General features: G+C 44.7%; 1 protein-coding gene across 2 annotated transcripts in view; it reads left to right on the top strand.

Annotated features, from left to right (window-relative positions):
• SNX22 (sorting nexin 22) overlaps positions 1–25,562 on the top strand; it is a 49,967-nt gene that overhangs the window by 22,980 nt on the left and 1,425 nt on the right. For both annotated transcript variants that reach the window (XM_073579555.1, XM_073579554.1), the window contains exons 4-6: positions 3,028–3,122; positions 14,071–14,103; positions 23,156–23,223. In XM_073579555.1, coding sequence (XP_073435656.1) covers positions 3,028–3,122; positions 14,071–14,103; positions 23,156–23,223 — 196 coding nt within the window. The remainder of the gene's footprint in view (positions 1–3,027; positions 3,123–14,070; positions 14,104–23,155; positions 23,224–25,562) is intronic.

Here is a 25,562-nt window from a genome sequence, read left to right as displayed (position 1 = left end):
ATCAGCGTACTCAGGACAAATTGCACAATAAATTTTAGGGTCCTGTTACCCTTGGGAAAATAAAAATTGGGGGTGAAAAGGTCATTTTATAAACTTCTGTGAAGCCCTTGTGGGTTCAAAGTTCTCACCACATATCTAGATAAGTTCCTTGGGGGGGGTCTAGTTTTCAAAATGGGGTCACTTGTGGGGGGGTTTCCACTGTTTAGGTACATCAGGGGCTCTCCAAACGTGACATAGCATCCGATCAGAATTCCAGCCAATTTTGCATTGAAAAAGTCAAACGGCACTCCTTCCCTTCTGAGCCCTGCCATGCGCCGAAACAGTGGTTCCCCCCCACGTCAGGTATCAGCGTGCTCAGGACAAATTGCACAATAACTTTTCCAGTCCAATTTCTCCTTTTACCCTTGGTAAAATAAAAAAATTGAACCTGAAATATATTTTTTTTTGTGAAAAAAGTTAAATGTTCATTTTTTTTTTTTTTAAATATTCAAAAAATTCCTGTGAAGCACCTGAAGGGTTAATAAACTTCTTGAATGTGGTTTTGAGCACCTTGAGGGGTTCAGTTTTTAGAATGGTGTCACTTTAGGGTATTTTCTATCATATAGACCCCTCAAAGTGGCTTCAAATGTGATGTGGTCTGTAAAAATAAAATGGTGTTGTAAAAATGAGAAATCGCTGGTCAACTTTTAACCCTTATAACTTCCTAACAAAAAAAAAATTTTGGTTCCAATATTGTGCTGATGTAAAGTAAACATGTGGGAAATGTTATTTATTAAGTTTTTTGTGTGCCGTATCTCTGTGATTTAATGGCATAAAAATTCAAATTTGGAAAATTGCGAAATTTTCAAAATTTTCACCAAATTTCCGTTTTTTTCAAAAATAAACGCAAATTATATGAATGAAATTTTACCACTAACATGAAGTACAATATGTCGCGAGAAAACAGTGTCAGAATCACCGGGATCCATGGAAGCGTTTCAGAGTTATTACCTCATAAAGGGACAGTGGTCAGAATTGTAAAAATTGGCCCGGTCATGAACGTGCAAGCCACCCTTGGGGGTAAAGGGGTTAAATTGCTTCCATGTGCTCACAAGAAGCCATTGCTTACAGAAGACTGAAAGGCTTCATTGTAGTAAATAACATGAAATGTATAAGCTGAAAAAAAACGCACAACCTTATATGTTTTAAAAAGTATATAACTCTTAACTCCCTTTTATCAGTTATATCTTTTTTATTATTCTGTATCAATATTTGTAAGCCAAAGCAAAGAAAACCTATCATTGGGAGATATGCACTTCTTCCATTCCTGGTATTGGTTTACAAGTACTGACCAAACTGTGCTTGTAAGAAAGTGGCCATATAATAATATGATACAGTATCATTGCCATCAATAAGTTAATGTAATGAGCGTTTGAAATGTAAGATATTGCAGTGGTCCCTGACAGTCACGGTGACCTCTACCTCCAATAAATGTAGCAATGCAATGCCTTACCTACAGCCTCAAGTACATACATTTACATCATGGTGATATCATGGGCACAGACAGTAGCTGTACCAGCTAGTGATGAGCAGGCACACTCGTGTCCTAATAGTGTTTTTGGCGTGCTCGAATACAATGCTCGAGTCGCTGTAGCTGTCTGACAGCCGCAATACATGCATGAATTGCCTATTGTTGTTTTGTCAAACAGACGCAAAACATGCAGCCACGGTGACTTGAACATAGTATTAGAGCACGCCGAAGACACTATTAGGACATGAGCATGCTCGGATAACACCTTATCTGAGCACCAGGGTCGGCGCCAGCACCTGGCGAACCCGGGCTAGTATCGGGGGGGCCCTGAGCTAACGGGGGGCTCACTCGCCGTCGGGGACATCAGCGCGCCATGGGGGTCTGATGCCAGCGCTCGCGAGTGGGCCCCCCTTGCTCAGGGCCTCAGAACTTGTGATACTTGCCTCTCTCCATTCCACCGCTGCGGTGTCTTCCGCATCGCCTGACTTTGATTCAGGTCAGAGGGAGCGATGACGTGCGCCCTCTGCCTAAATAGTCACAGTGCAGAGAGCTGGAAGATGCTGACTCTGAGGAATCCAGAGCAGCAGCTAGCGAGGAGAGTTGAGTATCTCATTTTTGTTTTTATTTGGAGCAATATATGGGGACCATCATATATGGAGCATTATATGGGACCCATTATATATGGAGCATTATATGGGGCCCACCATACACTGCAGATTCATATATGGAGCCCATCATATACTGGAGCATCATATGGGGCCCATTATATATGGAGCATCTTATGGGGCCCATCACATACTGGAGCATTATATGGGACCCATCATATACTGTATGGAACATTATATGGGGCCCATTATGTATTGGTTAATATATGGGGCTCATATTATACTGTATGGATCATTATATGGGGATCATTATAATGTATGAAGCTATATATGGGGCTCATTATACTGTATGAGTAATATATGGGGCTCATTATACTGAATGGAGCAATATATGGCATCCATTATACTGTATGGAGGACTATATTGTCTGGTTTCTGAGCTGTTGTAGAATTTACAATAGGTATCACTCATGTAATGTAAGAAGTAAAATTTTTGGCATTGTACTATACCTATATTTATCTGCCGTATCTGTGCATCATGAATTGTGGTATGTGTTAAAGGGGCCCACTGAGACTCTTTCGCCTGGGGCCCACGAACACCTGGAGCCGACCATGCTGAGCACGCGCTCTCATCACTAGTGCCAACCCAACTTCCATCAGGAGCTTAAACGTGAGTGGCAATAGGGGTTCTCCTGTAACGCCCAGGATCAGAGAAACTTCCGGCTGTCTAACTTTTTAGAAGATGCGGTCATTAGTGACTGCAGCATCTAAGAAAACAGAGAGGCAAATGCCTTTCTCTGACAGCCCATAGGCACTCCACATAATGACTGCAGGGTTATTGATGGGTTAGCATGGCAGTCTAGGGTCTAATATTTGTACCACCTCTGATGTTGTTTTGTTTATTCTGTTGTAGGGAGTCTTGTGGTTTAACAAGGAAGTTCCCAAGGATTTGTTAGATTTTTTAAAAGTGAAACATTTTCCACAGAGCAAAAAGAACTGCAGCTTGGGGTGAGTATGACAGTGTTTGGTGCTCTACAATATGACAGAAACACGATGACAAGGCTGATCAACCAACACTAAGGAACATAAAATTCACAGAGCAAAAGAAAATTGGACAAGATGCCCATGGCATTTATCTGGATGAAAATACAAAATTGGAGAACATTATTGATTACTCTGGGCCTTTTCTTTACAGAATGGAGATGGGCTTTGAACACCAGTATTATAAATAAAATATTGTTAATGATACTCTTGGGGTATGTGCACACTTTCACTATTTGCAGTAGAAAAATCTGCAGAAAGTACTGGAGTGTTGGTAGGCAAAATGCTTGCACAAAATACATGTGTTTTTTAGGTGTTATTTTTGAGTTTTTTTTATGAAAAAACAGAGAATTGACATGATGCTGATTTGAAACTGCTTCAAATCTGCAAGGAAAAGATTAAATAGTGCGCATGAGATATTAGAAACCTCATTAATTTTGCTGCATTGTGTGACCATAACCTTAGGCAGAAGTTCCTAACCTTCCAAATATAACATAAATGGGTAAAGGTGTAACATAAAGCTCCTGGACCACATTATTATTATTATTACTACTAGATGGAGGCCCGATGCTATCGCATTGGGAGGGCAGTAATGTCACGATGGGAGCAGGCTTTGCAGCATTGAGAATCTCTCTCCCCCATGTGCTCACCCACCTATTCACTCTCTCTTTCCTAATGTGCTGACTTCTTCCGTCTGTGCTCTCTTCTTTGACCTGTCTACCCCATGTGCTATCCCCCTTGTCTGCTGTCTCTCTCCTTCCTGTGCTGTGTTCTCCCCTCATGTGCTGTCCTGTTTGAGCTGTCTCTCTCACCCCTGTGTCTGACCGTGTACAGAACATACCACAGCTCCTGAGCAGGGGAGGAAGCAAAAGACAATACAATACTGACATTACAGCAGATCATCGCAGAGGATACATTTTGTGAGGTAAAATATTGTTTAAAAACAGTCAGTGAAATATTTTACCTCACAAAATGAATCCTCTGTGATCCCCTGCTGTAATGTCAGTATTGTCTTTTGCTTCCTCCCCTGCCCAGGAGATGTGGTATGCTCCATACACGGTCAGACACAGACAATTTTTAAAATGAACTTTCGTTCGTGGGAAACCCCTTTAATGTGACCGGCTTCCTCTGCCTGTAGACACTTTGTGCATCTGCCGCCGGGATCAGCCAAATGATTCACTGTGCCTGCACGGAGTTCGCACAGGCACAGTGCTACGGTGTTCCGCCGGTGGTACCGTGCATTAGGGTGTGTGAGGTGCGTATAGAGTGTGTGTGTGGTGCGACGATGTTCCGCGCAATAGGTTGGTACCAGCAGCAGTTTCCATATTGAGACACCCATCACTTGGGTGTCCCAATATGGCGGTCAGTGAACTTCCTCCGCTTGGAATTCTTTGGATACGTTGACATCTGGACAGAACAGGAAATGAAAACATTACAAGGCAATTATATAAATAGATTTATTTATATAGCACCATTGATTCCATGGTGCTGTACATGAGAAGGGATTACATACAAAATACAGATACCACCTACAGTAAACAAACTAACAATGATAGAATGATACAGAGGGGAGGGGACTCTACCCTTGCGGGCTTACATTTCATTTTACATTCTACAGGATGGTGGGGAAGGAGACAGTAGGTTGGGGGGGCTGCAGTAGCTCCGATGGTGTTGAGGTGGCAGCGTAGTCATTGCAGGTTGTAAGCTTTCTTGAAGAGATCAGTTTTCAGGTTCTGTGTGAATGATCCGAATGTGGTAGATGATCCGAATGTGGTGGTTAATTGGACATATTGGGGCACAGAATTCCAGATGGGGGGATATTCGGGAGAAGTCTTGGAGGCGATTGGGTGAGGAACGAATAAGTGTAGAGGAGAAAAGGTCTTGGGAATACTGGAGATTATGTGATGGAAGATAACGGGAGATTAGTTTGGAGATGTATGAAGAAGAAAGGTTATGGATGGCTTTGTAGGTCAGTGTTAGTAGTTTGAACTTGATACACTGGGAAATTGGGAATCAATGAAGGGATGTGCAAAGAGGGGAATTGGAGGAGTAGCGAGGAGAGAGATGAACTAGTTGGGCAGCAGAGTTAAGGATGGACCGGAGAGGTGCGAGAGAATTCGCAGCTAAACCACAGAGGACGATGTTGCAGTAGTCAAGTTGGGAGATGGTGTGGGCATGTACAAGCATTTTAGTAGATTGAGGAAAGGATGGATTCTGGATATATTTTTTAGCTGGAGGCGACAGGAGATGGCGAGAGCTTGGATTTGTGCTTTGAAGGTCAGTACAGAGTCAAGTGTTACTCTGAGGCAGCAGATTTACAGTACAAAGAAAAGCGTGATGTCATTTATTGTGATAGATAAATCAAGTAGGGAAGATATGTGAGATGGTGGAAGATAATGAGTTCAGATTTGTCCTAATTGAGCTTGAAGAAGTAGGGTATGGCTAATAGACACTCCAGGATTCTTGACAGCAGAGAGGTAATGTGTGGGCCAGAGAGGTGGATCTGAGTGTCATCAGCATACAGATGGTACTGGAAGCCAATTGATTTTGAGTTATTCTAGGCCAAGGGTATAGCTGGAGAAGAGTTGGGGTCCTAGGACAGAGCCTTGAGGGACTCCAACAGAGAGGGCGGGATGAGGAGGTAATGTGGGAGTGGGAGATGCTAAATGTGCAGTTGAAAAAGGTATGAGGAGATTCAGGATTGGGCGAGGGCTTTGATGGCAAAGGAAAAGATGTGTGGTAGGAGGCAGTAGTCAACTGTCGAAGGCAAAGGACAGGCCTAGAAGGAGGAGTATTAAGAATTGTCTGGCTTTGGCTGTCAGTGAGGCCTGTTTCACACTTGTTTTTTGCAGCGCGTTTTTCCCGCAAAAAAACGCATTGAAAAACGCATACAAAAGCATACAACTGCTGCGTTTTTTTCAAGCATTTTTATGAGCATGCATGAAAAAAACGCAGCGTTTTTATGCGTTTGTATGCGTTTAGTGCGTTTTTACCGCGTTTGCATTAGGTGGCCCCTCACACTAACCCAAACCATGACTACTAACCCTAACCCTGACCCTAACCCTGACCCTAACCCTTAACCAAACCATACTTGACCCTAACCCTGACCCTAACCCTGACCCTAACCCTGACCCTAACCCTGACCCTAACCCTTAACCAAACCATACTTAACCCTAACCCTGAACCAAACCATACTTAACCCTAACCCTGACCCTAACCCTTAACCAAACCATACTTAACCCTAACCCAAACCCTAACTAACCTTAACCCTAACCCTAACCCTGACCCTAACCCTTAACCAAACCATACTTAACCCTAACCCAAACCCTAACTAACCTTAACCCTAACCCTGACCCTAACCCTTAACCAAACCATACTTAACCCTAACCCTGACCCTAACCCTGACCCTAACCAAACCATACTTAACCCTAACCCTGACCCTAACCCTTAACTAAACCATACTTAACCCTAACCCTAACCCTTAACCAAACCATACTTAACCCTAACCCAAACCCTAACTAACCTTAACCCTAACCCTGACCCTAACCCTTAACCAAACCATACTTAACCCTAACCCTGACCCTAACCCTTAACCAAACCATACTTAACCCTAACCCTGACCCTAACTAACCTTAACCCTAACCCTAACCCTTAACCAAACCATACTTAACCCTAACCCTGACCCTAACCCTTAACCAAACCATACTTAACCCTAACCCTAACCCTGACCCTAACCTTTAACCAAACCATACTTAACCCTAACCCTAACCCTGACCCTAACAATAACCCTAAACCCCCTTAACTAACCCTAACTAACCCAAACCCCTAAATTCCATGGTTAACAAAAAAAAAACGCATGTGCAAAAAAACGCATACATAAGCATGCCAATGCGCACATATGCGCACCCATAGACTTATATTGGGTGTCTTGCTGTAAAAAAACACATTGCGCGCGCATGCATTTTTTTTGAGGCAAATCGGACGCACAAAAAATGCAACAAGTTGCATTTTGTGCGCCCGAGCGCATACCGCAAAAAAACGCATGCGCGGTAAGACGCGTACAAACGCATGTGTATGCGCACATAAGCGCATCCCATGCAAAGTATAGGAAAAAAAAACGCATGCGCTATTTAGCACTAAATTACCGCGAAAAAAAACGCAAATGTGAAACCAGCCTAAGTTGTTAGTAATTTTGGTCAGGGCAATTTCAGTGGATTGGTAGGGACGGAAGCCAGATTGTAGGTTGATGAAGAGCTAGTTAGATGAGAGGTGGGAGGAAAGTTCAACGTGAACATGCTGCTCAAGGAGTTTGGTAGCGAAGGGGAGAAGCGATATGGGGTGATGGCTGGAGATTGTTTGGTTGAGGGATGACTTTTTGATATGTGGAGGGCAGAGGAGGGAGTTAAAAGTTTTGGATAACTGTTTGGGGTTGTAGGATAAGGAAGATACATGGATTGTTAAGTAGGCCTGTTTAGTAGAGGTGAGTGCTGATTTGAATGTGAGTGTTGCTTGTTTAAATGTAGTGAAGTCATCTTACGAATGTGTTTTCTTGCAGCGGTGCTCAGCAAACCCTGGACACTTGCTGAAGCTTTTTAGTGGGGTTATTGCGCCAGGGTTGTCTATTGATTCGTCACATTCTGCCATGTACGAGCGGGATGACCTCGTCAATAGTAGTATTGTAGAAAGCAGTGGAACTGTCTGTTTCATGTGATAGAATAGAGTTGGAGAGTGTGTGAGTCTCTAGAGGTGTGAAGTTTCTGCTGGAGTACACTAGTTGATGGACATGGGTGACAGGCAGAAGTGTAGCTAGGGTTTCAGCTTGGGGAAGGGGGGGCAAAAAATCTGAGTGGGCCCCTAATCGGTAATCCTGACTACTGCAATGTGGTGCACCCTAATTGTGAGTATAGAGGAACATCAACAGATGACCGCTCTGTGATTGAAAATAAATCTATATACAAAAAAGAACACTGATATTACTATATGGAGACCATATAGTGGTAGCTACCGGTCCTGCAGTCCATATAAGCGATCACAGTACAGTAATAGATGGTGACTTGCAGCTGACATTCTTTCTGATGGAATCGTTCACTTTTCCCATCTTTGGCCTCATACCCATTAGCGATTAAAAAAAACGGTCCGATTTCTGGACTGTAAAAAAGGGTGGAGAGTTATGCAAGTGTCATGCGATTTCTATGCGATTTTTAATCTTTGCATCCGTTTTCTATCCGTTTACATCCGTTTTTTTTTTCCCAGTAACTTTTTTTTTCTACAGTCATTTACAGGACCATTTACAGTGTTCTATACCACAGAATGGTAATGTATCTGTTTAAAACGGATGGAAAATGGATGGTCCGTTTTTTTTTTAATCGCACCCATTGACTTGTATTGGCAAAAATCGCTGCAAATCGCAGCATGCTGCGATTTTTTTTTTTTTTTTTCCCCTCAAACCGATTTTGGATGAGAAAAAAATCGCAAGTGAGATGTCACCCATTCACTAACATTGGTCAGAGTGCAATCCGATTTAAAAGGCACCACTCCAGGGTGAAACAAAAAAAAATGCTGGAGTGGTGCTTTAAAGGGATTCTGTCACCCCCCCCCCCCCGGAATGTGTATGACCTATTAATAGGACGTCTCCTAATGAAGTAGCAGCGAAACGTGCATTGGGGCGATGGGGTTCATACAGACTGACTATACCACGCTGTAAGTATTCTATACACTTTTCCTTTCATTTTCCTGCCCATGTAATATTACTTTGGTTTCTTAAAGGGAACCTTTCACCAGCTTTGGCCGATAAGAGATACAGCAACATTTATTATACTCGCCTGCAGGGAGGTCCCGGTCCAAGGGGTGTCGTTCTTATTGGTCTGGATCCTCCTATCTTCTTATGATCGCCGTCCTCCTGCTTGCTTCACGTGGATAATGTGTCCCTTCGTCATCCACACAGTCTCCACGGCACAGCGCTCCTGCGTAGGCGTACTTATCTGCCATGCTGAGGGCATATGTGCCGGGGCTCTTTAATCTTTCCCGGCACCTGCACACTACAGTACTTTGCTCTCCCCTCAACAGGGCAGAGAAGTACGCATGCGCAGGAGCGCGGTGCCGAGGAGACACGTCATCCACACGAAGCAAGCAGGAGGATGGCATCGCAAAAAGGGAGACGCTGGACCATTATAGAATTCTGAATACCATCCCTGAAAGGTGACAGCCGTATCTCTTATTGGCCAGACCTGGGTACAGACCAAGTGTTTTTTTTATTTCCCACGTGCCACACCATTGCTTGGCTGCATTCAGCTTCTCTGTTGTGAAAGCCTGGAAGTTTGGGGTTATTCTGCACGGTTATTTCTGCTTTTTCTATGGAAAGTGTACGTTTTGTACAGTATTTGCTTTAGGCACTTTGTATGATTGAATCATTGTAATATCTGCCCAAAAAATTACTGTATATTTATGCATATATCCAGTTGGTCTGTTTGTTTGCCCCATTTAGCTTAGCAACCTCTGTATTTTAACCACTATTTTTAATATATAAAATATACCAAAATTAGTCCAAAAAGTAAATAAATTCTGGCACTTCTACATAATATCAAACAAAATGTTAGTCGGATCTGTATCAGATTACTGAATCCAAAAAACAAGAAGAGATCCAGTATGAATAAAACTTCAATTTTTATTGATCAATGATTTAAAAGGTTTAAAACAACAAAAATGCCCAGCAGGAGGCGCTCATACACTAATTAGTATGGTAACACAGTTAATACAATATTTGATACACATAGATTCTGTATGGAAAAAACCAATAATACACTTTCTCCAGCATTTGTGCTAATTAACCCATGGACATATAGGTAAATATAATGGCAATGCAATTCATTCAAATATACAGCCACATGAAATAATTTTAATGTCTCCCTGAGTTATATTACTCTGAGCCTTGGAGTCTCTCAAACGCAGTAGAGTTCCACCAAATCCAGCATAGATAAACAAATGAATAATACCTGTGATAACCAAGATAATGGTAGATGTAAGTGGCGCTGCCTCCTTCACCCCAGCGCGCGTTTCACCCTTGCTTTTTCCGGACCCTTGGTTATCACAGGTATTATTCATTTATTTACAGAATCTATATGCGTATCAAATATTGTACTGGATCTCTTCTTGTTTTTCGGATTCAGTAATCTGATACAGATCTTACTAACGTTTTGTTTGATATTTTTAATATATGTCTAATAAAACTTATTATTTTAGGATTATACTCCATGAGCATGTAATAGAGTTCATATAATCTACTAACAAAACAATATAATAATCAGCCCCCCAGTACCCTTTCCCCCCTCCACCACCTCGGCCCTCACAATACCCTCATTCTCTCACACTCACCTACAGTGCCACCCCCCCTCCCCCCACAATACCCCATCCTCACATTCACACCCAGTACCCTGTCCCCCTCCCTCACTTCAGCTCACACAATACCACCATCCTCTCTCCTTCACCCCCCAGTGACCATGGCGTGTCTTCATTTAATAAATCTAATAAATTCCATCCCCACTTACCGATGAAGTTGGCAGGCAGTGAGGCAGGACCAGGAAGTGAGAATGAAATGCAAGGTGTACAATAGGACCCAGCGTGCCTGAGCCAATCCTCCTCCTGTGCCGTGTTCTGCCTCATGACTCTCGGTGGGCCCCTTCATGTGATGGGGCCCGGGACAACGGCCCTCTCTGACCACCCAGTAGCTACGCTACTGGTGACAGGTGAGGAGGACAGAGATAAGAATGTGAGTAGAGGGTGGTCAGATAGGGGGAGGGGGGAAATTGTGAGGTTAAATAGGGAGCAGAATCAGGTGAAGATAAGGTCTTATGCATGTCCGTCTGTGTTGGTGGCTGAGGAAGACCACTAAGTAACTCCAAAAGATGAAGGAAGCGACAGGAGTTTGGAGGCTGCTAACTGGCGGGTGTCAGTTGTGATGTTAAAGTCACCAATGATGTTTGTGGGAATGTCAGCAGAGAGAAAGTGAAGAAGCCAGATGGAGAATTGGTCAATAAAGGCAGAGACTGGGCTTGGAGGTTGGAAGGAGAAAAGATGCGGATAGAGTGGACTTCAAAAGGGAGGATAAGGGAGGGTATAGGTGGGATTGGGTTCAAGTTGCAGTTGGTAGAAAGGAGAAGACCAACTTTTCCCACCATGTCTGTGGCCAGGGCAAGGAGTGTTAGTGAAAAGGAGGCCGCTATAACACATCGCAGCAGTGGAGGCAGTGTCGGAGGATGTCAGTTATGTTTTGGTGAGGCCCAGGAGGGAAAAGTTGCGAGAAGTAAAGAGGTCCTGAATTACAGGGAGCTTATTGCAGGTGGAGTGGGCATCTAAGAGTTCTCCAGAGAGAGGGAGCGGGGGGGGGTGAACTAGGGGCAAGGCTTTTACGTAAGAGAGATTGCGGCAGTTCATATTAGGTAGGGAGCAATAGGAGGGGAATTTATGGGAAGGATTGGGAGATATGTCACCAGCAGTGAGGAGAATCAGAGAGGGAGGGTGAGCAGGTGATTGAAGTATAGTGACCTGCTCCTGCTTGTTTTATGTTTTAGTAGGAGAGATGAGGTTGAGGAGCAGGTCTGCAGATGATGTCAGGCGGGGAGGTAAGAGGGAAGGAGAGATAATCATTTGGTTAGAGGATGCTAGAGTTTGGTGATAGTGAAAGAGAGTGAGGATTAGTGGACTAAAAACTGTAAGGACATATGTAAGCAGGGTGAAAGAGTAAGTGTGGGAGAAATGGAAAAGCTAAGCTCATTTAACAGAGTGGTTAATCATAGCTTATGGTCACTTCTAGTCCATTTCTAGCATATTTCTGCTGTACACAAAGATCCAATATCAGAGCCAATACCAAAATTCCAGCAAGGCCCCCAACTAACATGGGTATTTATTAGTATTTTTTTCTACATTTATTGGCAAAAGTGACCTTTTGCCCAACCCCCCCCCCCCCCAAAAAAAAAAGAACTTTGTATAGTTGCAGCCCTTGAAAAAGGCATAATCCTACCATTTTAACTTAGGTTATAATGAAGGTTAAATGTTAAAGGGGATGCAATGCTTACCATCACGTGGATCCTACAAACCCAAAGTAATGCCGTATCCTGGCATCCTTTGGTAAAGTCATGACATCTGGTGCAAATCACTAAGAGCAATAGTTGGGGCATCCATACGTTGGGTCTTTAGGGTTGGCGCATAAGTTAAAAGGACTTTCAGACACACAGTATAGGCCAAACATAAACCACATGTATGTACGTACCTGGATAAGAATGAAGTGAGTTAGCATGGGTTTGTAAATAATAAGTCATGTCAGACTAACTTAATTTCCTTCTATGACAGAATCACTGATTGGGTGGATCAGGGAAATGCTGTAGATATAGTATATCTTGACTTCAGCAAAGCATTTGACAAAGTATCTCACACAAAAATGACTAAGTATGGAATGGATAAGGCATTTGTTAGGTGGATTCAAAACTGGCTTAGTAATCTGACCCAAAGTGTGGTTGTAAATGGCTGCACATCCAGTTGGAAGAATGTCTCAAGTTGCGTACCACAGGGCTCTGTCCTGGGCCCCGTATTTGTCAATATCTTTATCAATGATTTAGATGAAGGAATTGAGAGTAAACTGATTCAATTTGCTGATGACACAAAGTTAGGAGGGATAGCTAATACTAGAGAAGAGAGAGAGGATTCAAAAAGATATAAATAAACTGGAGCATTGGACAGCAACTAACAGAATGGTTTTTAACAGGGAAAAATGCAAAGTACTACATCTGGGCAATAAAAATGAAAAAAAAAAAAGCATATACAGAATGAGAGGAATATGGGTAAGCAACAGCACATGTGAAAAAGTCTTGAGTATACTAAATTATCATAAACTAAACATGAGTCAACAGTGTGATGCAGCAGCAAAAAAGGCAAATACAATTCTGGGAAGTATTAACAGAAGCATACAGTCTAGATCATGTGAAATCATTATCTCCCTCTACTCCTCTTTGGTCAGACCTCATCTGGAATACTGTGTCCAGTTTTGGGCACCACATTTTGAAGAAGACATCAAGGAACTGGAGAAAGTTCAGAGAAAAGCGACCAGAATGGTGACCGGTCTGCAAACCCTGTCTTATGAGGAAAGGTTGCAGGACTTGGGAGTGTTTAGCTTGCAGAAGAGAAGACTGAGAGGAGACTTAATAGCGGTCTACAAATATCTCAAGGGCTGTCACATTGTAGAAGGATCATCTTTATTCTCATTTGCACAAGGAAAGGCTAGAAGCAATGGGATGAAACTGAATGGGAGGAGACACAGATTACGGTAGATATTAGATAAAAACGTTTTGACAGTTAGGGTGATCAATGAGTGGAAGAGGCTGCCACGAGAGGTGGTGAGTTTTCCTTCAATGGAAGTCTTCAAGCAGAGGCTGGATAGACATCTGTCCCGGATGATTAAGTGAATCATGCTTCCAGGATGTCCCTTCCAACTTTTTACATCGTGTTTTGAATCATAGAATGGTAAAGAGTCCAAGTGAATTCACATGCACTAACTAGATTTGTTGGAGAAATTTCTGCAACAAATCTTCCGCATATACCGGAGCATTGATTTGGGAGATTTCTATCATCACTTGTTAACCTTACAAAAGGTACATGCTGGCCTGTGCACATGATATCTTAGAAAGTGGAAAAGTGGAAGTTTTATAAGGCTTTCACTAGCAGGTACAAATAGCTATTGTTGTTACCCGATTTATATATTGTCATTTCTGCTGCAAGACACGTTATCAGCTTATATAGAGAAATGGCCAATCAATCCTAATTTTACTTATTTTTGCTGAAAAACAAAATTGTGTATATACTAAGAACTCTAAGACAAGACAAGGCAACTTACTAAATAGTTATGTACAACTTTTCTTTCCTGCAGATTCTTCACGAACAACACTCCAGGAGAAAACAGGTACAGTCGTCTTCTGTCTCATTCACTTAACGGTTTACCAAGTTTTCAAGTCGTTGTTTTCATTCTGACATCAGTAACTCTGTATTTGTTGTTATTAAACTCCTTTAACACCAGTGAAGCGGAGGCTTTCAGCTAATGGAGAGGGACATGCCTTTATACCTCTTAATGACTACTTAACTATTAACTGTATTTGGTCAGTATTTCACATCAGTATCTGTAAGCCGGTGATAAATCCAGAAGTGGTGACGTGTTTCTATTATACTTTTCCTCTTATTGTTCCACTCCTGGTTTTTGTTTTACAAGTACTGATGTAAAATACTGACCAAATACTGAAGTGACATTTATAAATATTAATTTTCAACTGAAGTAAAAAAGTCCTGCTCACCGTAGTAGACCTCCTTGGATGGTCGGAGGACGGGAACGCTGTGTCAAGGCGTGAAGCAATCAAAGCATGAAAGATTCAGCTCAACAATCTAGTGCTCAGCAGAGGATAAAACAATATCAGCATAGGCAGTTACATGATATGCGACATCGACGCGTTTCAGGTGACTATGCACCCTTAATCATGATAATAAGGTACCTGCCCGCATAGCAGAGTTGCTGGGTCCTGGCAGACCAAAATCAGCTCAGCTGTGCCATTTGTCTCTGCAGTGGGCTGTTTTCCCCTGTAACTGGGGCTACTATGGATGACAGTTATAGTGAAAAAGAAAACTGTTCCCCAGAAATCTTCCATGATCTCTTGGGGGACAAATCGTACAAAAAAAAAATTCATATATTTAAATTTTTTTGCAGATTTTATATAATGTGAAGTAATAAGTTGCCACTTCAAAAAAAAATTTTAAAAATCCAATTGTTTTTATCTAAAATAAGTATTACTTCCATGTTACAAAAAAATGGTACTACTCATATTCGGTATCCATGCAACCTTGTAAACTTGAAGCAGTCACTCTACGGGTTATTTGGTGTGAAGCATGAACAGTAAAAAAAAAATAAATGCTTTTTCTGTATTTAAGTTGCAAACAAATTAAAAATAATACTGTAAAATAGATTATATGTACCTGAAAACAGAATATAATTTATCTTGCATAAAACAGTCACTCATGTCAGTTTTTTTTTTTTAACTAAAGGCCCTTTCTGGCCATTAAAGGGAATCTGTCACCTATTTTTTGCCCTATAAGAGGAGACCACCGCCATCAGGGGCTTATCTACAGCATTCTGTAATGCTGTAGCTAAGCCCCCGATGTAACCTGAAAGAGAAGAAAAACGAGTTAGATTATACTCACCGGGCCGGGTCCAATGGGTGCTGCAGTCCGGGTCGGCACCTCCCATCTTCTAGCAATGACTTCCTCTTCTTTGCTTCCTGTTGCGGCTCTGGCGCAGGCATACTGCTCTGCCCTGTTGAGGGCAGAGCAGAGTACTGCAGTGCGCAGGCGCCGGACCTCTCCGACCTTTCCCGGCGCCTGCGCACTGCAGTACTCTGCTCTGCCTTCAGCAGGGCAGAGCAGTACGCCTGCGCCGGGAGGCAAAGAAGAGGATGTCATCTCTAGAAGATGTGAGGCACCGGACCGCCCCCCCGGGTGAGTATAATCTAACTCGTTTTTCTTATCTTTCAGGTTAAAACGAGGGCTTATCTACAGCATTAATAGAATGCTGTAGATAAGCCCTTGATGGCGGTGGCCGCATCTCATAGGGGAAAAATGAGGTGACAGATTCCCTTTAAAGTGTTAATATGGCTCTGTTTACACCATTGTCATGTCTACTTATTTTACCGCCTGCTTCAACTAGTGCCCTGAAAACCACCTCCCGGCCTTTGTGGCTTGGATTAGTCGGAAGTCACAAACTTACCATAGATATGAGCCAGGCCCGCTAATCTAGTTTAGAGTTGTGGACATGGGGAGACGGAAGGCAGTTCTCAGGGCGTCATGCAGACTAAACTGGTATCATAGGCTTTTGACAGAATATCATACAGCCATAATAAGATTTAAGTTTGCGATAGTTTATCACTTAGGACCCATACTCACATGAGAGAAACTCAGCCGGGTCTCGCACGTCAACACCCGGCACTGCCGCCAGCACTCAGATCGGAGCGTTCAGCTGCATGTATTTCTACGCAGCTGAACACTCCGCTCCCGAGTGCCGGCGGCAGTGCCGGGTATTGACATGCGAGACTCGTCTGAGTTTCTCGGATGTGAGTATGGGCCGTAATATTTAGTAGCGCAGAGAGATGTCCCCCATTGACACATTATATAGTAAAATCAAAACTGCGTTTTAAAATTCTCTAAATGAGGTATATAAATTCCTTATGTAATAATCCTTTCCAATGTTATGGGATTACATAGAAATATGTTTTCTAAGTATCACTTGTCAAGTAGTTCAGTGATCATCTGCTTAATCCGGAGCGCCATCTAGTGGTCACACGTCATTTTAGCCTATAATTAACGTTCTAGAACGGGAGACATGTAATACCTGGGTTTATTTCCTTGTTCAGTTCAGTGTAAAAAAAAAAAAAAAAAAACACAGTTCAGAGTTTTATGCATCCTTGAACCTTTTCTGACGTTATTTAAATAGAACAAAGGCGGTTATCCTTGAAGGTATGAAGATGCCTAGCACTTTGGTGGAGCACAGGAGCCTACTTCAGTTTTAAAATCTCTAAGCCTAGATCTAAAATACACCAGACCCATTGCTCCTATGACGTTTCACTGTTTATGCTGGTATGTAGCCAAGGGGGAAACCAACAAGCTGCTTTGCCTGGACTGGGGGGATACAGGGTGAGGGGAAGCACATTGAACCCCTTGCTCTGGGTGGCTTACACAGGATGGCTTTTTATTACGACAATGAAGATTTAATTTAGTTAAAAGTGAATCTGTCAGCAGGCATTTATTATGCCATCTGAGCGCAGCAAGATGTAGGGCACAGACCCTGAATCGCCCACTGAGCTGCTAGCTGCAATTTGGATAATCACTTTTCTCTAGTCACCTTCCATGACAGCCACCTTGGAGGTTGTCTCCCCGCCCTAATAGGGGACAGGAACACAAAGAGGTTAAATAACCCTCCCCTTCCTGCTACCTCAGTGTTTTTCCTGTCCTCTATCGGGGCATGAAGAGGTCACAAGGGGCTGCCGTAGCCAGCGAGCGGAGCCCTAGATCCTTACCAAAAGCTGGGCAGCCAAGGTCGGGGGGTTCTCCTCTCCTCCTCCATGTACTGCTCCCGTCTCCACCTTCGGTGTGACTCGGGACATGACCGCCCCTCCCGCGCCCTCCAGGGTAAGCGGGGCGGTATGATGCTTGCCGGGCTCCTGCACAGCTCCCCGGGGTCCTTCCTCCATCCAGCGCTGCATGGGGAAGCCACGCGCGCACGCCAGAGGGGGCGGGCAGTAGACCGGAAGTAGCGATGATGCGCACTTCCGGTTTGCGGCCTCCGGTGTCCTGCAATGGGGAAACGCGCGCCGGCACCCGGGGGACCCGGGAAATGGTCGACCCCCCGCCGCTGTTGGAGCCAACGTCCTCCCCAGGGAGGAGGGAGGAGCACCAGAGAACGAACGCCAGCAACACCCTTAAAAAGGGTGCAGCAGCTCCAGGTAAGCGCAGTGTGTCTGTGGTGTGTACGGACATGGATGGTGAGAAGCCCTCAGCTGCAGCATCTGCGGAGCCCAGCGTTCCCCCTCCTACAGTGAGTAGCAGGGCCAGGTCCCTTGTCTGTCAAAATACGGTGGCACAGGTCTGAGTAAGCCTTCTCTTCTTCTTGCAGGAAGACAAGGCCTCTGCCCCTAAAAACCCCCGCAAGTGTGGTATTTGTGGTGCCAGGTTTCCTTCTGACTACAGACAGAAGTTATGCCAACCCTGTACGCAAAATATCCTGCGTACCGAACAACCCTCCCTGTTTGACAGCATAAAGACTCATTAGGCAGGAGGTTCAGACCTACATAGGAGCCCAGACACCCGAGGTCCAGGGCCCTGCCTCAAAAAAGAGAAAAAGGGCACCCGTGGAGGCTGACTCAGACTCGGGAAAGGTCCGTTCCTCCGGATCGGAGGATATTTGGGAAAATGAGGGCTCCACGTCCACCTCCAGTCATGATGCGAAAAAATATTATTTCTCCTCGGAGGATATGGAGGAGTTAGTATCCATGGTGAGAAATACCATGGGATTAGAGGAGGAGGAGATCAAGCTCTCAGTCCAGGATGAGATGTTTGGAAGGTTGAAACCCAGAGGTAGAAAGGGTTTCCCAGTTCATGAGGTTATAAAGGATTTAATAGCTCAGGAGTGGTCCTCCCCTGAGAAGGCACTTACTGTGCCCTCTGAGATGAAAAACCGTTTTCCCCTAGAGGGTGATAGTTCTGTTTGGGAGATCCCTAAAATAAACGTCCAAGTATCTAGGGTCACTAAGAAAACGTCCTTACCCTTTGAGGATGCTTCCCAATTGAAGGATCCAATGGATCGCAAAATAGAGAGCCATCTTAAAAAGTCCTGGGAGGCCTCTACGAACCTGCTGAAAGCAAATATTGCATCCACCTGCGTGGCCAGATCTTTGTTTTTCTGGCTATGCATCTTGGAAGACCACCTATCAGGGGGCACTCCAAGAGAGGAAATCCTAGACTCCCTATCAATCCTTCAGAAGGCAACAGGGTATTTGGCTGATGCCTCAGGAGAAACGGTACGGGTGGCAGCAAGGTCCCTTGTCCTTTCAAACTCGGCCAGGAGAGCCTTGTGGCTGAAGTCATGGGGGGTGATATCACCTCCAAGACGAAACTGTGTGCTATCCCCTTCCAGGGACACCACGTGTTTGGGCCGGACCTAGATGGCCTCAGACAAGAATAAATCACTGCCAGAACAGAAATCCACCAAAAGGCGTTTTTTTTCGTCCCTCAAGAGAGCAGACCTCCCAAAGGCCATTCAGGGGAAAGGGCAAGACTGGTCGATGGAGCTACCCGAAAGGGGGTAAAGGTAGAAACATCCTTGTGCCCCAACAGCAGCAGCCCCCGGAGAAGCAGTGACTCCCAGGTAGGGGGTCGACTCACACAGTTTCTCACCCAATGGCAGGCCACGACCTCGAACCAGTGGGTCCTGCACACTATACAATATGGGTCGAAGCTGGAGTTTGAGACCCCCCCCCCCCCAAACGCCCTAAGAATTACCCCGGCACAGTCCCCAAGTCTGCAGAAAATATTGTTACATCAGATAGAAGAACTCCTACGGGAAGAAGTGGTCTCATATGTACCTCCGCAAGAGGAGGGCAGGGGACATTATTCTCGCCTGTTCCTGATAAAAAAAACCCTCAGGAAAACACAGGCTCATAATAAACCTAAAGCTCCTGAACCACTTCATCAAGTACCGAAGGTTCAAGATGGAATCGGTGAAGTCAGCGATCCCGCTCATTGGGCAAAACTGGCAAATGGCTACGATAGATCTAAGGGACGCGTATTACCACGTTCCCATTCATCCAGATCACCGGAAGTTTCTGAGGTTCGCGGTCTCCCACGACCGAGGAATCTGCCACCTCCAGTTCAATGCCCTGCTGTTTGGGGTATCCCCAGCACCAAGGGTATTCACGAAGATCATGAGGGAAGCAGTCATCTCTATCTGGCTTCAGGGGATATGCATTGTGCCGTATCTAGACGATCTGCTGATCGTCGCACCATCGGTAACCCGGCTGAACCAGGACGTATCAAGAACCCTACAGATACTCGAAGGCCTAGGGTGGATACCGAATCTCCAGAAGTCGGCCCTCTATCCTTCCCCGAGGAGGAAATTCTTGGATTCGGAGAAAAGAACCTCCTTTCTCCCCGAAGATCGGCAAAAAGACCTTTGGCAAAAAATAATCAGGTTCAGAGACCAAAGGGCGCCAACGTTGAGGGACGCCATATCCATCCTGGGTTCCCTGACGGCGTGCATTCAGGCGGTATCCTGGGCACAAGCTCATACACGAGTCCTCCAATCATATGTCCTGATGAACGCGAGGAAGTATCCAAACAACCTATCAAAAAAGGTTCTGCTTCCAGGACATGTAAGGCCGGTTTCACATTAGCGCTTTTTAAGCGCACGCACGGCCGGGGGTAGCTCCGCCCCCGAACCGGCTCTCTGCCCGGCGTGCCCGCCCCTTGCTTGTAGCACCGCCTCCTAGCGGACAGCGGCGCCTGCGATCGGCGCACCCTATCTTTAGCATAGGGTGCGCAGATCGTGCGCTAGTTGCGCTTTGACCTGCGCTGCGCACTTTTGACAGTGCGCCGTGCGCGCCAAAATCGAACTTTTCGGATTTTGGCGCGCACGGCGCACCGTCAAAAGTGCGCAGCGCAGGTCAAAGCGCAACTAGCGCACGGCCTGCGCACGATCTGCGCACCCTATGCTAAAGATAGGGTGCGCCGATCGCAGGCGCCGCTGTCCGCTAGGAGGCGGCGCTACAAGCAAAGGGCGGGCACGCCGGGCAGAGAGCCGGCTTGGGGGCAGAGCTACCCCCGGCCGTGCGTGCGCTTAAAAAGCGCTAATGTGAAACCGGCCTAAAAGCGGCTCTTTGGTGGTGGCTGAGTTACCGAAACCTGAGACGAGGAGTAAGTTGGGATCAACTTCCTCTAAAAGTACTATGTACTGATGCCAGGCTGGGGTCGAGGATTCATACTTTCAGGGGCAGTGGCCCCAGAACATAAGATCCGGATCTTCGAACCTAAGGGAGTTGACGGCGGTGAAAGAGTCACTGAAAGCCGCATCAGCCCTGGTCAAGAACCATCATGTTCGGATATGCTCTGACAACGTGACCACGGTGTATCTCAGACACCAAGGGGGCACAAAGTACGCCAGTCTAAAGAAGGTAGCAACAAGAATCTTCCTCTGGGCAGAGAAGCACCATTTATCCAGTTCAGCAGTACACCTGAAGGGGTCGGAAAACATCAAAGCAGACTTCTTGAGCAGGAAGGACGTCCATCCAGGAGAACGGTGTCTGAACCAGGAGGTCTTCCAGACCCTAGCCTCAAGATGGGGAGACCCAGAAGTCGACCTGTTCGCGAATGGGCAGAATACAAAAGCAGCGACTTATTTCTCCCTCAGTCCCACGTACGGAGCCCAGGGGACGGATGCATTTGCCCATCCATGGGTCTTCAGACTGGCCTACGCTTTTTCCCCCAATCCTGATGCTGGCAAGAACATTACAAAAGAAAAGAGCAGACGGAGTCACAATGATCCTAGTGGCTCCCATGTGGCCAGGGCGGAGCTGGTACAGCGCTCTGTTGGACATGAAGGTTCCTTGCTTCTACCCCAAAGGACCGACCTCCTGTTTCAGCGTCCCTTACTACACCTGAACCCGACCAGGCTACGTCTAGCAGCTTGGTTATTGAAGCCAATATTCTGAAGGCTAAAGGGTTGTCGGATGAGGTAATTCGGACCCTTCAAAAAAGTAGAAAGCCGGTGACGAATGCAATTTATGGCAAAATATGGAAAAAATTTTGCTCCTAGGGCCCCTGACCCCTCCCATCCAAATATTGCCCAAATACTAGACTTCCTGCAGAAAGGGTTAGATCTAGGGCTTACTCCAAGTACGTTGAAAGTACAGGTATCTGCCCTTAGCTTTTTTTTTTTTACCAAGACCTAGCCAGACATCGCTGGGTCAAGCGATTCATGGTAACGACAGGCAGGATTCACCCTTCACTCCCTAATCAGGTTCCCCCTGGGATCTTAATTTAGTACTTAACAGCCTGACACAGGCCCCGTTTGAGCCCCTGTCAGAAATCTCATTAAAGATTCTTACACTCAAAACAGTGTTTCTGATGGCAATCACATCGGCTAGACGGGTGGGGGAGCTAGAGGCCCTATCAGTACAGGAACCTTACCTCCTACTCAATTCAGACAGTATAGTATGTCTAGACCCCTCCTTTTTGCCCAAGGTGGTGTCAGACTTTCATAGAAGCCAGGATATCGTGTTGCCCTCATTTTGCCCAAATCCTTCTAATCCGAAGGAGGGAAGGTTTCATACCCTGGACGTTCGCAGGGTAGTTCTCCGCTACCTCGAGGCAACCAGGGATTGGAGAATCGATCAGAACCTGTTCCTCCAGTATTCAGGAAGAAACAAAGGGAAGAAAGCGGCAAAGAACACGATAGCGGGCTGGATCAAGCAGTCCATCCCCCTGGCATATTCCTCAAGACATCTCTCTCCTCCTGAGTCGTTAACAGCCCACTCCACTCGATCGGTCGCTACGTCCTGGGCAGCGAGGGGAAATACGTCTTCAGAGCAGATATGCAGAGCTGCCACCTGGTCCTCTGTGCACACCTTTACTAGACACTATAGACTGGATTTCAATAGGGATCTGACGTTCGGCAGACACGTCTTGCAAGCTGTAGTCCCTTCCTAGAAAAATTAACGTTGGCATGACTCCAAGGTGGCTGTCGTGGAAGGTGACTAGAGAAAATAGAATTAGACTTACCGGTAATTCGGTTTCTAGGAACATTCCACGACAGCACTAATTTCCCTCCCTATATGATATGTTTGCCTGATGATTCCTGCTCTACTGGCGGTAACTATTCATGCTAGTATGTCAGAAAAAACACTGAGGTAGCAGGAAGGGGAGGGTTATTTAACCTTTGTGTTCCTGTCCCCCATTAGGGCGGGAAGACAACCTCCAAGGTGGCTGTTGTGGAAGGTTCCTAGAAACAGAATTACCAGTAAGTCTAATTCTATTTTCTGGAGCAGAAACACACAGCACTGATTGCCAGCTGTTTTCTGTGTACACCATGTACAGGCCATCAGTGGTGGGGGTGCTATTATACACAGCTCATGAATATGGAGAAATACCTGGCAGCAGGTTTATTAGTCCTCTAGGGATAGTCTTCTGCTGATAAAACTGATTTTATCAAAACTACAGCAAGCAGCCTGGGAATTACACCACTAGAATCAGGGTCTCTACCTCCTAATTATACTGCTCTCAGATGAGATGGCAAAAACCTTGGGCCAGATTCCCTTTAAAAAAGACACGAGAAAATTAGAAAGGAACTATACCACAGCTGCAATCTCTGTACCCAGTCATAACGGAAATTGACAAAATACTGACACTTATCCTGACTTCCTTTGCAGTTCACAATTAGCACACAAGGCAGTAGTAGGATTTTACAAGGATCTGTACATTTTTCCTCCCGATACAGGTAAGAAGTGTACGATTAATAAAGCAGTTGGGTTAAAATTTGTTCATTCATTTGGTATATAGACCCTTTCCTTCCTGTATAAAGCAAATGCACATTTTCCAATGAACAATAAAGGGCATCTTTTATTTTACTGCCTGTCTTTAGTGTCCCTAAGGCAACTTTCACATTAGCGTGTTTTTGCGCAGAGTCCGTGCGCATGCGTACCTATGTTTAACATGGCGTACGCATGGTCTTGTGTTTGCATGCGTTCGTCTGCGTTTGTGTGCATGAGTTTTTCAGGTGTGCGTCTAGTCGCGCAGGACGCAACGTGTTGCATTTTTGGGTCCACCCAAAGGCGTAAAAAAAAAAAACAAAAAAAAAAACCACGCTTGCACACGGAATTCGTCTAAACAACGCATTAGTCTATGGGAACGCAGGCGTGCGCATGGACATGCGTACGCATGCGTTTTAAGAGTAAACACTGGTTTAAACCACCCCCCTACACAAAGAAAGTTTGGTGGAGTCTGTTTCAAGGATTTTCCTCCTGTGAAATGTGACACCTAGAGAACGCATGTGCGTTTTTGCATGCGATTTACTTGTGCACGATGCGCGCAAAGACGCAAATGTGAAAGTAGCCTTAAGTACATCAAACATAGAAAATGCATAAAAATACCTCTATTTTGTAAATTTTACTAACTGAGAAATTAAAATTATTAAAACTGAGAATATTTGGCCCACCCAACCTCTGTAAAGCCTTCCAATATTAGTAATCAGAATGATCTTCCGGCTTATACCCACAAACAAAGCAAAAAAAAAAAAATAATAATGAAGTTCCTATTTAGACAGAGACATACTAAAGTAAAAAGTAACACAAAGTGCACAGCAGGGCAACAAACATTGTAGATAGTATGGCATGGCTCCCCTGGCCGGGTTGTCAGCGGCGCCTGCTCCGTATGCTGGAATAAAACCAGCAGTAAACACAATGGGAAGGGCTATACAGATAATTCTGCAACGCTGCTGGGCAAGATTTCCAATGGAGATTTTGGTATCTAACAAAGCATTTTTCTTTAATCTATGGATTTCGGAGTTGAACAAAACTCCTCCATGATGGAAAAAACCGCAATCAAATGCAAACTTTTTTTCGTGATGGAGTTTGTTCAAATCTGAAACTCGTAGATTAATAAAATTGCTCTTTATTCAATACCATCTTCTCTCATCAGAAATCTTCTTGACCAGCAGCATAGCAGAATTCTCTGTATATCCCTTTCTCCTATTGCAAAAAGCTAAAGATGGATTTCACCACAACCATGGCCCCAAGCATACCTCCAAATCAAAAGAAGAATGGCTTTGCCGCTGGGGTGGATTGGACCTGATATCCGTGGGGGGCGGGGGCGAAATATGATGCGGAGTGGCGCGGCTGGCGGGGATGGTTTTCCCGCTGAAATGAGGCACTGATGTATAATTTTGATTTTTGTTTATTTGTGGAGCCATGTTGTTTATAGGCTCAATTTTATGCAAATATCTGTGTTTTGAGATTTCTTCTTTTTATTTATTCTTACACAGGAAGAGTTTTACCCTTTAAATAATATTTGCTCTCAATGTAAATTTTACTAGCTATATAAGATGTCATATTCTTTCTGTATTGATTCCTGAATGTTTAATAAAAAAGATCTGATTCAAAAAAAGAATGGCTTTGCCAGAAGATCAGCGTGTGGCGTAGCCTGGCCAGAGCCCAGACCTGAATAAATTGCTGAAGAGTGGCCAAAGATTGCCACTTGTAGATGTGCCATGCTGATGACAGCATTCATGCATTCTGGGTTGGAGTCTAAGGCCTCATACCCATTGGCGTTTAAAAAAACGGTCCGATTTCTGGACTGGAAAAAAAGGGTGGAGTGTTATGCCAGTGTCATGCGTTTTTTTTTTATTTTTCCATCTGTTTTTTTTTTTCCCAGCAACTTTTCTAAAGTCATTTACAGGACCATTTACAGTGTTCTATACCACAGATTGGTGATGTATCCGTTAAAAACGGATGGAAAACGGATGGTCCGTTTTTTTAATCGCACCCATTGACTTCTATTGGAGAAAATCGCTGCAAATCGCAGCATGCTGCGACTTTTTTCTCAGACCGATTTTGGCTGAGAAAAAAAATCGCAAGTGAGATGTCACCCATTCACTAACATTGGTCAGAGTGCAATCCGATTAAAAGTCGGATTGCAGTCGTCCGATTTTATCGCCAGTGAGTATGAGGCCTAAGGCTGCGATCACACATGCGAGAGACACGGCCGAGTCTCGCATGTTAATACCTGGCACTGCCGCCGACACTCAGGAGCGGAGTGTGCGGCCACATAGAAATACATGCA

Source organism: Dendrobates tinctorius, unplaced genomic scaffold, assembly GCF_039654945.1.
Source record: "Dendrobates tinctorius isolate UK_male_01 unplaced genomic scaffold, ASM3965494v1 ptg000062l, whole genome shotgun sequence".
In the NCBI taxonomy this organism is placed as follows: domain Eukaryota; kingdom Metazoa; phylum Chordata; class Amphibia; order Anura; family Dendrobatidae; genus Dendrobates; species Dendrobates tinctorius.
This window is presented reverse-complemented; position numbering and strand designations above follow the sequence as displayed.